This window comes from Sorex fumeus, unplaced genomic scaffold, assembly GCF_029834395.1.
Source record: "Sorex fumeus unplaced genomic scaffold, SorFum_2.1 ptg000100l, whole genome shotgun sequence".
NCBI lineage: Eukaryota > Metazoa > Chordata > Mammalia > Eulipotyphla > Soricidae > Sorex > Sorex fumeus.
The window spans coordinates 10,716,563-10,730,652 of NW_026606157.1; the positions used below are offsets into that span (position 1 = coordinate 10,716,563).

Here is a 14,090-nt window from a genome sequence, read left to right on the forward strand (position 1 = left end):
AGGGTCTCCTGAGCACTGCCGGGGTGATTCCTGAGTGCAGAGCCAGGAGTAACCCCTGTGCATTGCCTGGTGTGACCCAAAAAATGGGCCAGACCAAGTGTCATAATACTTAACTATAAGAGAACGGACATGGACAAACTCTGCCATGACCCAAAAGAGGTAACTGAGTAAGGACCCTGCTGGGGTTAGGAAGACTAACCTGGCCTGAGGACTGTGGTCTGGGACATACAGGGAAATGTCCCAGGAAGAGCCAACCTTCAAGCTTGATATATCTCTTACTGTGCTCATACAAAGTGACATTGCTAATTAAACCATACAAAGGACCCAAAGGAAAGGGAAAAGCAATATAGGATTATTAGTTGTGCCTCAGTTGCACTGTTGTAGGAGTGGCTCAATCAACCTTAAGCTCCCTGAAAGAGCAGCAAAGACAACCCAGTGTTATCCAACCCCAGAACCAGGTCCCACCTCTTGCTATGCTGAGTCAGCCTTGGGGCTGCCAACCTGACCTTTCCAGCAGCCTCCTCACCACCCCGGGGCCCCGGGGGTCCCAGTGGGGAGCGACAGACATGCTCGCTGACGCTCAGGAAGATGAAGCCCAACTGCCCCGCCACGTTTTGTCCTGGAGCTCCCTGGGTGTCCCCTTTCTCAGCCACCCCAGGGCCAGGCACGGTGCTGGGCACCAGGGAGCCAGCTCAGAGGGGAGGTGCAGGGAGGGCGAGGACACAGAGACACAGACGCACAGACGCTGCACAGCCTGAACAGGCTAAGGACACACTCAGAAAATAAAGACAGAGACCCCAAAGCGCCCACCCCCCGGGGCCGGTCAAGGGCTTTGCAGAGAAAGGGAAGAAGGGGAGGCCAGAAACCAGAAAAATGCATGAAACACTTCCAGGGCTCACGGTGGGCCCCAGAGAGCCGTGTGTATCCATCTCGCCATGCTCAGACACACAACACACCCTACACTATACATACTATACACACACCAGACACACACAGCACACACACACACCATATACACACACTGTACACATGCCATATACCATACACACACAGCACACACACACACCATACAGAGCACACACACCATACCATGCACACACTATACACATAACACACACCATTCACACAAAGCACACACACTATACTGTACACACACAACACACCATATACTCATGTCCTTGGAAGGGCCTTTGCACCTGACACACCATGCTCTCTTGCTCTCTCCCTTTCTCCCTCCTTCCCTCCCTCTCTCCCCCTCTCTCTCACACACACACTCTCTCTCTCCCTCCCACTCTGACACACTCCTCTCTCTCTCTGTCTCTCTCTCTGTCTCTGTCTCTGTCTCTCTCTCTCTCTCTCTCTCTCTCCCCCTCTCTTCCCCGCCTCTCCTCCCCACCTCTCTCTCTCTCTCTCGCAGCAGGGACTCCTGGGGACCCGCTGAGATCCTTGGGGCTGCCGTGAGCAGCGGGCACTCCCGTCTCTCGGCCCTGGGTTTCGGTGGGAGATGGGAGGGGAGGTTTTGAAGTTCAGGGGCCCGCGTACAAACACAAGCCGCGTTCCCTCAAGGCCTGGGGCCTGAGTTCCTACTCATAAAGGGGCTCTGGGCCCCTCCCAGCGCCGCTCAGCAAACCCAGCTGCAGAGCGCAGTGTCCCCCGGCACCCCCGAAGCAGCCGGACCCTCCCAACTAACCACCAGCCGCAGAGGGCTCCCAACACGCCAGAGAGCTGCAGTTCCCGAGAAAAACCTTCCGGCCACTCAATGTCTGCTACACTGAGCACGGGCGGCTGTAGCGGCAGGGGGCTCTCCAGAGGGGGCGTCCAGGGCGGACAACTGGGAGACTCCGAGACACCCACCTTCTGCTCCAAGGGAGAGCCAACTCGAGGCATCAGGCGTCGGCGGGTGCGACTCGGGCCAGGGCGGCAGCACCGACCACGGCTCAGGGCCGGACACGATCCCACAGTCCCAGAGCCATGGGCTCATGGGCACGCAGCGCCCTCTGGCCAGGGGCCAAGGCATCGCACTGAGGAGGAAGATGCTCCCAGCCGCATCCCCAAGATGTCCTCAGGGGAGAACAAGCGAGAGGTCCAGACCAGGGACCATTGCTCATGTATAAAAGGGCACGAGCGCCTCTTACAAAAGGCCAGGGGAGGTGCTTGCATGCAAGGAATATGCCAGCCTGAGAGAGGACGGCACTGCAGGAGCCCAGCCAAGAGCCTTCTGGAAAAGGCAGAACTCTGAAAAGCAAAGAGGCGTGGCTGCCACGGGCCCATGGACCACAGGTTCCAGTCAGGGAAACTGCTAGAACCGTGGGATGGTGGGGACAGGGTGTGTATTCGCCAAGGCGTGCAGAGCCGGGAGAACATGAAGACCAACGTAAAGTATGGACTGCAATCAACAATGAAGCACCACTATAGGCTCATCAGCAAAACACTGCACGGTACAGAGGCACTGCTCAACAACAGGAGGGGGTGGGCAGTGGGCAGGGCACTTGCCTGGCATGTAGCCAACCTGGATTCAGACCCTGTCATCATATACGGTCCCATAGTACCACCAAGGGTAATTCTTTTTTTTTTTCCTTTTTGGGTCACACCTGGCGATGCACATGGGTTACTCCTGGCTCTGCACTCAGGAGTCACTCCTGGCGGTGTTCAGGGGACCATAGGGGATGCTGGGAATCGAACTCGGGTTGGCCGTGTGCAAGGTAAATGCCGTACCCGCTGTGCTATCTCTCCAGCCCCCCAAGGGTGATTCTTGAGTAAAGTCAAGCCCTAAGGCCCGGAGGACACCTTCATGTGACCCCCCCTCAAAAAAAAATAAAACCCACCACAAAGGAAATAGTGAGGTCTTTTCTTAAATCTGAAACGTCTCTGAAAAATCTGCTTTTTCAAAGCATGAGAACCTCTCAGTATCTGTATTGCAAATCATAATGCCCAAAAGGAGACAGAGAATATGGGGGAAACTGTCTGCCATGGAGGCTGGGGGAACATGGGGGAGGGGTAGCATACTAGGGACATTGGTGGTGGGAAATGTGCACTGATGGAGGGATGTTGTTTGATCACTGCATGATTGAAACTCAAAAATGAAAGCTTGTAACTGCATCTAACAGTCATTCAATAATAAAAAATTTAAAAATAATAATTTTTCTTTAAAAAAAACAGCATTGCACTTATAATCAAAGATGATTATATATAAAACAGCACAACATGAATAAGAAACTTCAACAACTTCCAGTCTTGAAACTATTGCATATGGCTATAAAGAACCACAAAATGAAAAAGCAACAATAACTAACCAAGAATGACCACACAGATTGGAAACAAAAATCTAACTTCAGGTCTGAAAATGTATAATGGCTCACATTTTAAAATCCATCAAGTAAACAGAAACTCAGATGAAATTATTCATGGCAGACTCTAAACTCAGTTCAAAGTCCGGGACGTTAGAATAAAAAAGGAGATACAAAGAGAACACTGAAGTTCAACACACAATGATTGCAAGTTCCAGAAAGAAAGTGTCACATTATCGAACAGACAACAAACTTCTCAGAGGCTGCAACGGAAACAAGAAAACACGGAACAGTAGAATCCTTAGAAGCAGGAGAAGATACTCTCAGCTGACAAGAGACTTTTGTTTCCAGCAAAAGTGCATTTTTAAATCTAGGCATTCAATAAAAGGGTCTCAACGCAGAGAAAGCAAGAAGAAAGGGGGCAGGGAGGGACAGTGGCGTGACCCACAAGCCCCTCAGGTCTGAAAGGACAGGGAAAGGGTGTCAGAGAGCCAGAGGCGACACTGCACGCATCAGTTGCAGGAGAATCCCGCAAGCTCAAGGCCACGGGGCAGGTCACAAAATCTGACAGCACCTGGAGAGTGAGTCTCGGCAAACTTCAGAGGATCATCCCAACCGGATCCTCTTACCACACAAGACCAAGTTAGCAAGTAAGTCAATAACCCTCCAAAATGATATTTACTTATGAGTCTGGAGATTTCAAACTTACTTCTCACTAATTTTAGGTCAAAGGAGAAATCATCACAGAAAATGTTTAAATGAGGCCTGGAGAGATAATATAACAGGTACTGCAGCTGCCTTGCCCTCGGCCGACCCGGGTTCAATCCTGAGCACCACCAGGAGTGAACCCTGAGTGCAGAGCCAGAAGTAACCCCTGAGCATCACCAGGGGTGGCCCAAAAACAAAAACAAAGGATTAAAAACCCTAATATTGAACAAAATATGAAACTACTAGATTAAATTGGAAATTACAAATTACTGGTACTTGTATTGCAAACCATATCACCCAAAGGGAGAGAAAGAGTCAACAGGAATGTACTGACCACAGAGGCCAGGTTGGGGGAGAGGGAACATTGGTGGTGGAAAATGGGCACTGGTGGAGGGATGAGTACTCAATCATTGTATGACTGAAACATAAGCACAAAAGTTTATATGTCTGCAACTGTACCTCATGGTGATTCAGTAAAAAAAAAAAAATTTTTTTAATTACTGGTACTTTACAGTGATAATGGGCTGGAGTGATATCACAGCAGTAGGGTGTTTGCCTTGCACGCAGCCAGCCCGGCCGAGCTGGGTTCGATTCCTCCGCCCCTCTCGGAGAGCCCGGCAAGCTACTGAGAGGATCTCGCCCGCACGGCAAAGCCTGGCAAGCTCCCCGTAACATATCCAACGTGCCAAACACAGTAACAACAAGTCTCAAAATGGAGATGTTACTGGGCCCGCTCAAGCAAATCAGTGAACAACGGGAGGACAGTGCTACAGTGATAATGTCTGAGTTTGCAAAAAAGAAAAAAGAAAAAAAAGTGAGTTTGTCCAAATTTATGGAAGGCAGTGCCTTAGAAGGAAGTTGTGCCGTTAAATTTTTGAAAAGTCTGACACCATAAAAAGTCAATGAACACAATATGTAAGAAAGCAAATTCAGAAGTTCAACAAAATTCAAACCAGACCATGAATAAAAAAAATCCCTACTGCCCCGAGCTCGAGGCAAGAGCAGAGAGCAAGCAGGGAGGCCAGAACCAATGGCACAGCAGAAACCGGGAAGGATCAGCTAACAGGAACAAGTAGATGTCAGTACATTAAGAACTCCAGTATTTGGATAGGAAATGCACAACAAACTGAAAACTCATTTGATAACCTTTACAAATGCTGAATTGCCATGAAAATCTTCCCTGGAGGTAAACCCAGACCGAGCAGACACGAAGAGATGTCTTCCCCAAACCCAGCACTGCAATCTTACACGAAGGAGAGCAGTCTGCAACCTGTTTCATTCCGGGATTAAAACCTCCCCTGGATATCAACACTGGACCGGTAGCACGTTGGAAAGAAGTACAAACCAACATCCCTGCAACATAAACTCGCCACACTGGCAAAGCGAAAAATACCACCAAGACACATCCATGCTAAAATGCACTCAGCATCAAGGGGGCAAAAACTCAGTTTAGAAGTCGCACTATTACAATGAGCAGGTAAGGAGCCAAGAATGTAATCTAACCAATGTATGAACTGCCCTTCATCAAGACCAACAGGTCTTGGGGCTGGAGCAATAGCACAGCGGGGAGGGCGTTTGCCTTGCATGCGGCCAACCCAGGTTCGATTCCCAGCATCCCATAGGGTCCCCTGAGCACCGCCAGGGGTAATTCCTGAGCGTAGAGCCGGGAGTGATCCCTGTGCAGTGCCGGGGGTGACCCCCACCAAAAAAAGATGAAAAGATCTTTATATTAAAAACAAAAGAAAAGAAAAAATAAAGAAATAACAAAGAGGCAGGGCTGGGCTCAGCAGGAAGGCACCTATGTGCATGTGTGCCCACCTGCCTATGTGTTCCTGCCTGCATGTGTGTGCCCACCTCTGCATTCAGTCCCGGCACTCCAGAAACCAAAACACAACAGACCAGCGAGCTAAGCACCGACGGGAACCTGCTCGAGTGATAAAGACTCTCTACGATGTATAATAAACTGATGCTCGAGAGGGCAATACTGTAATCACTCTCTCTGCATGGGGCACAGAGTCCAGCAAGCAGGGCACTTGCCTTGCACAGGGCCAACCCAGGTCAGATCCTGAGTATGGAGAGGAGTGATTCCCTGCGCGCATAACCAGAAGTAAGTCCTGAGCACTGCTGGATATGCCCCCTCAAAAATAAAATAAGGGGGCTGGAGCGATAGCACAGCAGGTAGGGCATTTGCCTTGCACGAAGCTGACTCGGTTTCCATTCCCAGCATCCCATATGGTCCCCCGAGCACTGCCAGGAGTAATTCCTGAGAGCAGAGCCAGGAGTAACCCCTGTGCATTGCCGGGTGTAAGCGGGGGGAAAAAAAAGAAAAAGAAATAAATAAGTAAATAAATAATGTGTTACCAAATAGGATGTTAGCTACGGCCTCCTCCACTAAGACACTGATTAACATGTCTGGGGTGAGACACTTGCACACCCTGACCCAGGTTTAATCCCCTGTACTACATGTGGTCACCCAGGCCCGCCAGGAGTGAGCCCTGAGTACAGCCGGGTATGCCCCACCCCCCCCACACACACACACAGCCCCCACAGGGTGGGGGTGGGGATTGTTTCCAGTTACATTACTTAGGGAAATGCAGAAGCAATCATTAACTGACAGAAAACTAATAGCACGGGAAAGGAGCTTCAAACCACCATGGAGTCACTTTTAAAACACAGATTTGGGGTATTTTCGTGTTGACAGAGCACAGGACCCTTGTTTTGAGTACAAGGTGGACTGGACAAAGAGCCTCGTCCAAGAAGGAGCGGTCCACACCCGCTGCACCCCCACTGGACGGAGGGATGCTGGGAGCACTGGGCTTGCACCTTTGCTCACCCCCTCCCTGCTGTTGTCCTAATCCCCGATGAGAGAGAGAGAGAGAGAGAGAGAGAGAGAGAGAGAGAGAGAGAGAGAGAAAGGGACAGGGAGACCAAGCAGGGAAAGTGTACAGTGACGACAAGAACTAGGCAAAGAAGGGCCGGAGCGACAGTCCAGCGGGGAGGGCGTTTGCCTTGCACGCGCCGACCTGGGTTTGATCCCCAGCATCCCACCTATCCCCAAGTACCGCCAAGAGAGTCTCCTGAGTGCAGAGCTGGGAGGAACCCCTGTGCATCTCTGGGTGTGACCCAAAAAATAAAAAAGAACTAGCCGGGGAACCAGCTGAGGCAGGGCTCCCGCGCAGTACGGGCGAGGCACGGGCGCTGACGCGGGTTGCGGGACATGCGCGGTACGGGTACTGATGCGGACTGCGGGAGACTCGCGGGACGGGCGCTGACGCGGGATGCGGGAGACGCACAGGACGCGGGATGCAGAGCGCATGTGATCAGGCGCTGACGCGGGATGCGGCACACGCGCGCGCGGTCCAGTTGATGCGGGACGCGGGAGACGCGTGGGTCGGGCACTGACGCGGGATGCGGCGCACGCACAGGACGGGCGCTGTACGGGTGCCGATGCGGGATGCGGGATGCAGGATGCGGGACACGCGGTACGACGCTAACGAGGGATGTGAGACACGAGGTCCGGGCGCTGACGCCAGGAGGCAGGACGCGCGCGGTCCGGGCGCTAACACGGGATGCGGGATGCGGGACGCGCGCGGCCCGGGCGCTGGTGTGGGTCCTCCCGCACCTCGAGCGGCTCCTCGGCAGCCTTGCCCTGGCCGTCGCCCAGCTCTCCGCTTTCGTAGCCGCTGCTCTTCTCCACCCACAGCTCCGACTTCTCCACGGTCAGGCGCAGCTGGTCCAGGTCGGCCTTGATCTGCTTGTAGTTGTCCACGTCTTGGTTGGACACCAGCAGCTGCACCTGGGGGGGGGGGGGGGGGGCGCAGGCTCTGAGCGGAGGGAGGGTGCCCGGGTGCTCACCCCATCTCCCGCTGCCAGGCTGGGGCTGCATCTCTTACTTGAAGCATAACATTGGGACTCTGGGTAGGTCTTCGAGGCGCGACTTGCCTGTGAAAACTTACCTGGGATCCTCGGGGACCTCAAGGCTATATTCCCACATGGCAACCAACCATCAAGAATCAGCAAGGTTGGGACTGGAGTGATAGTACAGCGGGTAGGGCGTTTGCCTTGCACGCAGCTGACCCAGGTTTGATCCCCGGCATCCCATATGGTCCCCCAAGCACTGCCAGGAGTAATTCCTGAGGGCATGAGCCAGGAGTAACTCCTGAGCATTGCTGGGTGTGACCCAAATAAGCAAAAAAAAAAAAAAAATCAGCAAGGCATGACCCAAGCACACAGGCCCAGCACTGCGCTGAGAGTGACCCCAGGCCCCCACCCGCCCACAAGGGGCGGACCCCACAAGGACAGAAAGCCTCAGTCCTGGGGAGAAATGTGACCGCAGACCCATGCTGCCTCCAATTTCATGGCTTAGGTGAGATTTTTCTGACACCCACTTGGACGATATGAAAAGACGTAGGAACACGAAAGTGAAAGAAAACACTGATGGATCTTCAATAATTAAGTGCAATATTAAATGCAATCAAGAGCAATAAAACCCACATATGCACATCGGAATTCTTTGCTGTTAGCACCAAGACTGAAGAAAAGCAAAGATTAGATCGTAACAGTTGCTTTCGCTGAGATTTGTACATTCTTCCACCAGGAAACTTTTTTTTCAGCACTCCTCCCTGTACTACCAAACACAGAGCCACGATTTGGAAACAAAATAACAAGTTATGGCAACAAAGTTCCAAGCAGTGTATCAACAGCCACTGTGTTCCCAGCCCTGCCGCAGCCGGCAGTACTGAGACTCACTTGCTGGCATCAGACTCGGTCGTTTCTCTGTAAGCACTGGCCAGAACCCCAGAGCGGGCCGCGGGGTCTCGCAGGCCCGCAGTCAGAGTCCGGCCGGGTGTTTCCTGGCTCGGAGCATTCGCTCTGGGCCCGGCCTCACCTGCTTGAACGCCTGCAGCACCTCGGCCCGCTGGCTGAAGTGCTTGAAGAGCAGCTGCAGGGCCCCCGAGAGCAGCGGCGGGTAGTCGTGCATGATCAGGTGGATGAGCACCCGCAGGAACGTCCGGCCGCCCTCGTCGTCCAGCTGGACGGGCGTCTTCTCCTTCCTAAAACAGCAGAAGGGACTCGGAAAGAACCACGTTTCCGGGAACTCTACCCGCGCGTGAGCAAAGCCGTGTCTGTGTCCTCCTCGTTCTCCAAACCTGCTCTGGAAAAGCCCCGACGGGGCCATCTAGACACAGACAACGCGAGGAGCGTGGAGCCTGGCCAACTTCCTGGAGGAGGAAGACTCGGCTGTGTGTGCCCAGTGACTCACGTTCCCCGAGAGTCTGCAGTGCACACAGATGGTAGAGAGGGGCCGTGCGCATACAGGTGTGTATACCTGAATGGCCACAAAGTACCCGTGTACACAAATGTACATGCACATGTGTGATCACAGGCATGTCTGGCCACATACATGGCACACGCACATATGAGCACTTGAATGGCCACAAAGTACACATGGACACATGCTTATACATGTCCGTGAACATATGCAGTGACAGGTGTGCATGACCAAACATACACGTGTACGTGTACACACATAGACACACGTACACGTGTGTGTATATAAACATGCATGAGCACACATGCACTCATACGCCTGTGTGAATGCGTGGTCACAAACATGTCTGTGTGCACACGTACACACACAATCATCAAGAGAGCATGTGTGTGTTGGGCATGTCTAGAATCTAGGGCAGATTCCACTGGATGAAAGGTCCAACTTTCTTTTAAGAGGGGGCGAAAGTCCCCACAGGTTAACGCTCTCTCAGAAAGAACGAAAACTCAAAAAATCCTCAGTCAAAGTAACAAAGACAAAAAGTTGTGAACCACGCACAGATCACTGCTGAGTCAAATGTCCACTAGAGAGAAGTCTTACCCGTCCCCTAATTCTCAGTGTTTGTCTTTCTGCTCGGAGAGGACATGGGCTTATAGCAGAATGATTTCCAGTCCTCCTGGCACCTCAGTAAGAAAAGGGAGCGCGGGAGACCCAGTGCTGGCCACGCCCGACCCACTGGCCGCCCTCTCCCTCCCTGATGGCAGCTGCTTCCTCTCCCAAAGAGAAAAGCCTTCACGACAGAGAGGGGCAGGATCCTGCCTGCATCGCCCTTTCGTTGTCCAGCTTTCCAGCTGCCAGAGAATAACTCTATTCCTCACACAGAAATTGAGTGGTAAAGAATGACTTCCTGTCCCAAACCTCTCAGATTTTCGGAAGCGCCGTTTCCTAAGCTGCCGATCTCGGCACCAAGGGAGTCAGGGCACTCGGTTGCTGTCATCATTGGAGGAGCAAAAGGCAAAGACTTCAGGGGGAAGCTCAACACGCTGATCTCACCTCACCCTCACTGACCTGCAGCCAAGCCCACCTTCCTTCTCTGTAGTCAACTAGCAGATCCCTTCTGGAAGGGAGTACACTGGCCACAACGTTTCTAGAACTGTAAACTAAAAGACTCCAGGAGGTGACCTATAACCAACTATCAATAAGACCCAAGGAACACCTTGATCATAGGAAGCGGAAGTCAACGCCGTAACTCTACCTGCCGGCAAACATGGTCTCGGCCTGCGCTGCGATCTCGTCGATGTCCGGAACCACAGCTGCAAGGACAAGCGGGGAATCAACTGTGGCCACACCCCAGTCAGAAGCTCAGGGTCTACCAGAGGTAAGACACTCACAAATAGGACGTCTCGGGCTGGAGAGCTGGGACCGTGGGTGGGCGCTTGCCTTGCACGCAGCCCACCCTCACAGTCCCCCAAGCCCCGCCAGCAGGGGTCTGCACAGAGCCAGGAGTGAGCCCTGAGCACCCCCAGGTGTGGCCAAAAGCACATGTAGATATATATGTATATATTTATGTTTTACATATATATTTATATACATATAATCTCCATTGCTTTATGCCACCAAAACTTAGTTCTAAAAAAACCAACACAATTCCATTTGCATATCAATAATTTCAAAGGACATTTTTAATATATGTTGCTAAAGATCATAAAGTATCTCTCCAAAGTCACCTTATGTACGTCTGTGTACGTAAAGCAAATAAACACACAGACTGGGCACGGGGTGACACGGGTGACCCCCCCCCATGGTGCCTGCGGTGGCCCTGGCTCTGTGCTCAGGGTACCACCAGCAGGGCTGGACCAAGCCGGCACAACCCCAGGAAGCGCCCTCCCCCTGTCCAGGCCCTCTGGCCACTGACGGGTCACGTTTCCAGAACAAAGGCACGTCCAGAGTGAGCCTGCTGACCTCCTAACACAGCAGAGAGCTCAGAGTCTGAGTCACCCCCGCACTGGACAGGGCCCCCACAGATGCAGGAGCAATACATACACACATACGTACACACACATGTACACACACATACACACATGCACACACACGTATACACATATACATAAACATACATATGCACACATGTATACACACTATACATGCACAAGCACACATATACACATACACATGCACACACATGTGCCCTCATACATGAACATACACACGTGCACACATACATACACATACACAACATGTACACACGCGTATACATGCATGTGTATACACACATACACCTGTGCGTGTATACACGTGCACACATATGTGCACACACAACCTATACATGCACACATAGAGACACACATAGACACATATGTACACACATGCACTTATACAGATACTATATGCATGCCTACACGTGCGTACATGCATAAACATACACAGATACACGTGTATATACGGACATACCTACACACATATACACAACTCCACATGCATACACAGACATACACACACACGGTTTTTCGAAACTCCCCTAAACCCCATCTCTTTCCTCTGGGACCAGACATTTTATTTTCAGGGGATGGGAAATCCCCAGGGTGCTCCGAGGACAGGGGCTCACCTCCAAGAGTACTCTCTAAGTACCAATGGTGAGTGCTCCCTAAGTACCACTGGTGAGTACTCCCTAAGTACTGCTGGTGAGTGCTCCCTAAGTACTACTGGTGAGTACTCCCCAAGTACCACTGGTGAGTACTCTCTAAGTACCACTGGTGAGCACCACCACGTGTGAGCTGCTGTTGACCTTTCGGGCCCCCTGGCAAGGGCCACACCGCCCGCCACGAGCTCCTTTTCCTCGCCCAATGCCTGCCCGCCTGCCCCTGCTGCCATTCTCCGTCTTTACGTAACAGGCCTGAAGGACACCCACGTTACTTCTCCTCTCGCCCGAGAACCCGGAGAAAGCTGTGAAAAGCGGGTCCCAGACGCACACAGGGTGGTCTCGTCTGCGCGCCCCCCGAGACAGGCAGGCGGGGGCACCGAGACGCCACCCCGCCCCCACCCAGGCCGGCCAGCCTTGGCAGCTCCCTGGCAGAAGCCGGCCCGGGAGCCAGTCACATGATGCTGTCGGCGCCGCCAGCGTGGCTGGGCCCGCCCGGTTCCTGGAAGGAGCCCTTCGGGGCGCCGCCTTCTGAGAAGCGCAGAGAGCATCGTGCCAGGGGGGCTGCTGACGGGTAACGAGCAGGGAGAGGGCTCGGGGGAAGAGGACCCGCCCCGGCTAAGACCCACCCGCGACCCCTCGGCGCTGATGCCTCTGCTCTGCTGGCCCTGGGCCACCCGCAATCTCGGTCAGGGGCCAGCGCGACTGGGGGAGCTGACAGGGCACCCGGCAGCTCGCACCCGTCTGCCACCCTCCTGTGCGCCGAAGCACAGCCCCGGGCCACGACAGGACGTACCTGAGGGCAGCAGCATGTCCGGGGTGCCGCTGGGGGAGGCGTCGGCGTTCTCGCTGCTCTCCCCAAACTCCTTCTTGTATATGGACAGCATGTACGAGATCCTGTAGTCAAGCCTCACGCTCAGGATGAACTGCGGGGGACACGCGCGTCCTCAGGGCACAGCCGTGCCACGTGCCCTGAGACCCACACACGCAGCCGTGTGTGGTCCCCGTGGGATGCGCCAGCCCCCTCCCCCCCCGCCCGCTGCGCCTTCTTCCACCAGAGACGACCCGCACGGGGAGCAGCAAGACCCCTGACCCACGGCCGGGTGTGGGGAGGGTCCCAGATGATCCTGGCTGATGGCATTCTCTGGGCACTGGGCTTGTGGGGAATATCGGGGCTGACCCCGACTGCCAAGGTCGCCACTTGCTCAGCAGACAGCCTTGGGTGAGCCAAGTCACCACCCACCCCGCACCTGGAGCACAAGGTCAGCTGGTGTCACAGCCATGCTGGACCACACCAGACCATGCTGGGCCACACTGGGCCTTACTGGGCCATACTGGGTCATACTGGGCCATACTGGGTTATACTGGGCCACACTGGGCCACACTGGGCCATACTGGGTCATGCTGGGTCATACTGGGCCACACTGGGCCTTACTGGGCCATACTGGGTCATACTAGGCCACACTTGGCCACACGTGGCCATACTGGACCATACTAGGCCATACTGGGTTATACTGGGCCACACTGGGCCATACTGGGTCATGCTGGGTCATAATGGGCCACACTGGGCCATACTGGGTCATATTGGACCACTGGATCATACTGGTTCATACTGGGACACACTGGGCCATACTGGGACACACTGAGACAAACTGGGCCATAATGAACCACACTGGGTCACGCCAGGCCACACCAGGTCATACTGAACCACATTGGGCCATACTGGGCTGTGCTGGTGGGGAGGGCGTGGGCTTCTGCTGACTGTCCACACCAGCAGCCCAAGAGCCCAAAACCCTCACAGCTATGAAGCCCCCCGGAACATTCCAGCACAGGGCTACAGGTGGACTCAGGTGGACATAGGGTCCCAGCCTCTTGGAAACAAAGCACAGAGAGAGAGACTTGGCGACACAGGACACTGACATATACTGCAGACACTACACACACTGCAGTCACTGACACACACTGCAGACACTGACACACACTGCAGTCACTGACACACACTGCGAACACTGCTATTAATAAAATCAACCCTGGCAGCCAGGACCACGCCCAGAGGACAGAGCACAGGCCAGCCACAGGCCCCGGGCCAGTCCCAGCACCACCACGAATAGCCCCTAGACAGTGACCAAATCCAGCAAGACTGGTGTTTCTTGCCGCAACAAATCTGGATTCCTGGACTCCTACGTCC

General features: G+C 53.6%; 1 protein-coding gene across 1 annotated transcript in view; it reads right to left on the minus strand.

The window, feature by feature from the left end:
• ITPR2 (inositol 1,4,5-trisphosphate receptor type 2) overlaps positions 1-14,090 on the minus strand; it is a 342,793-nt gene that overhangs the window by 203,496 nt on the left and 125,207 nt on the right. The window contains exons 23-26 of the mRNA XM_056134649.1: positions 12,699-12,828; positions 10,520-10,577; positions 8,884-9,049; positions 7,618-7,791 (exon numbers count right to left, since the gene is read on the minus strand). Coding sequence (XP_055990624.1) covers positions 7,618-7,791; positions 8,884-9,049; positions 10,520-10,577; positions 12,699-12,828 — 528 coding nt within the window. The remainder of the gene's footprint in view (positions 1-7,617; positions 7,792-8,883; positions 9,050-10,519; positions 10,578-12,698; positions 12,829-14,090) is intronic.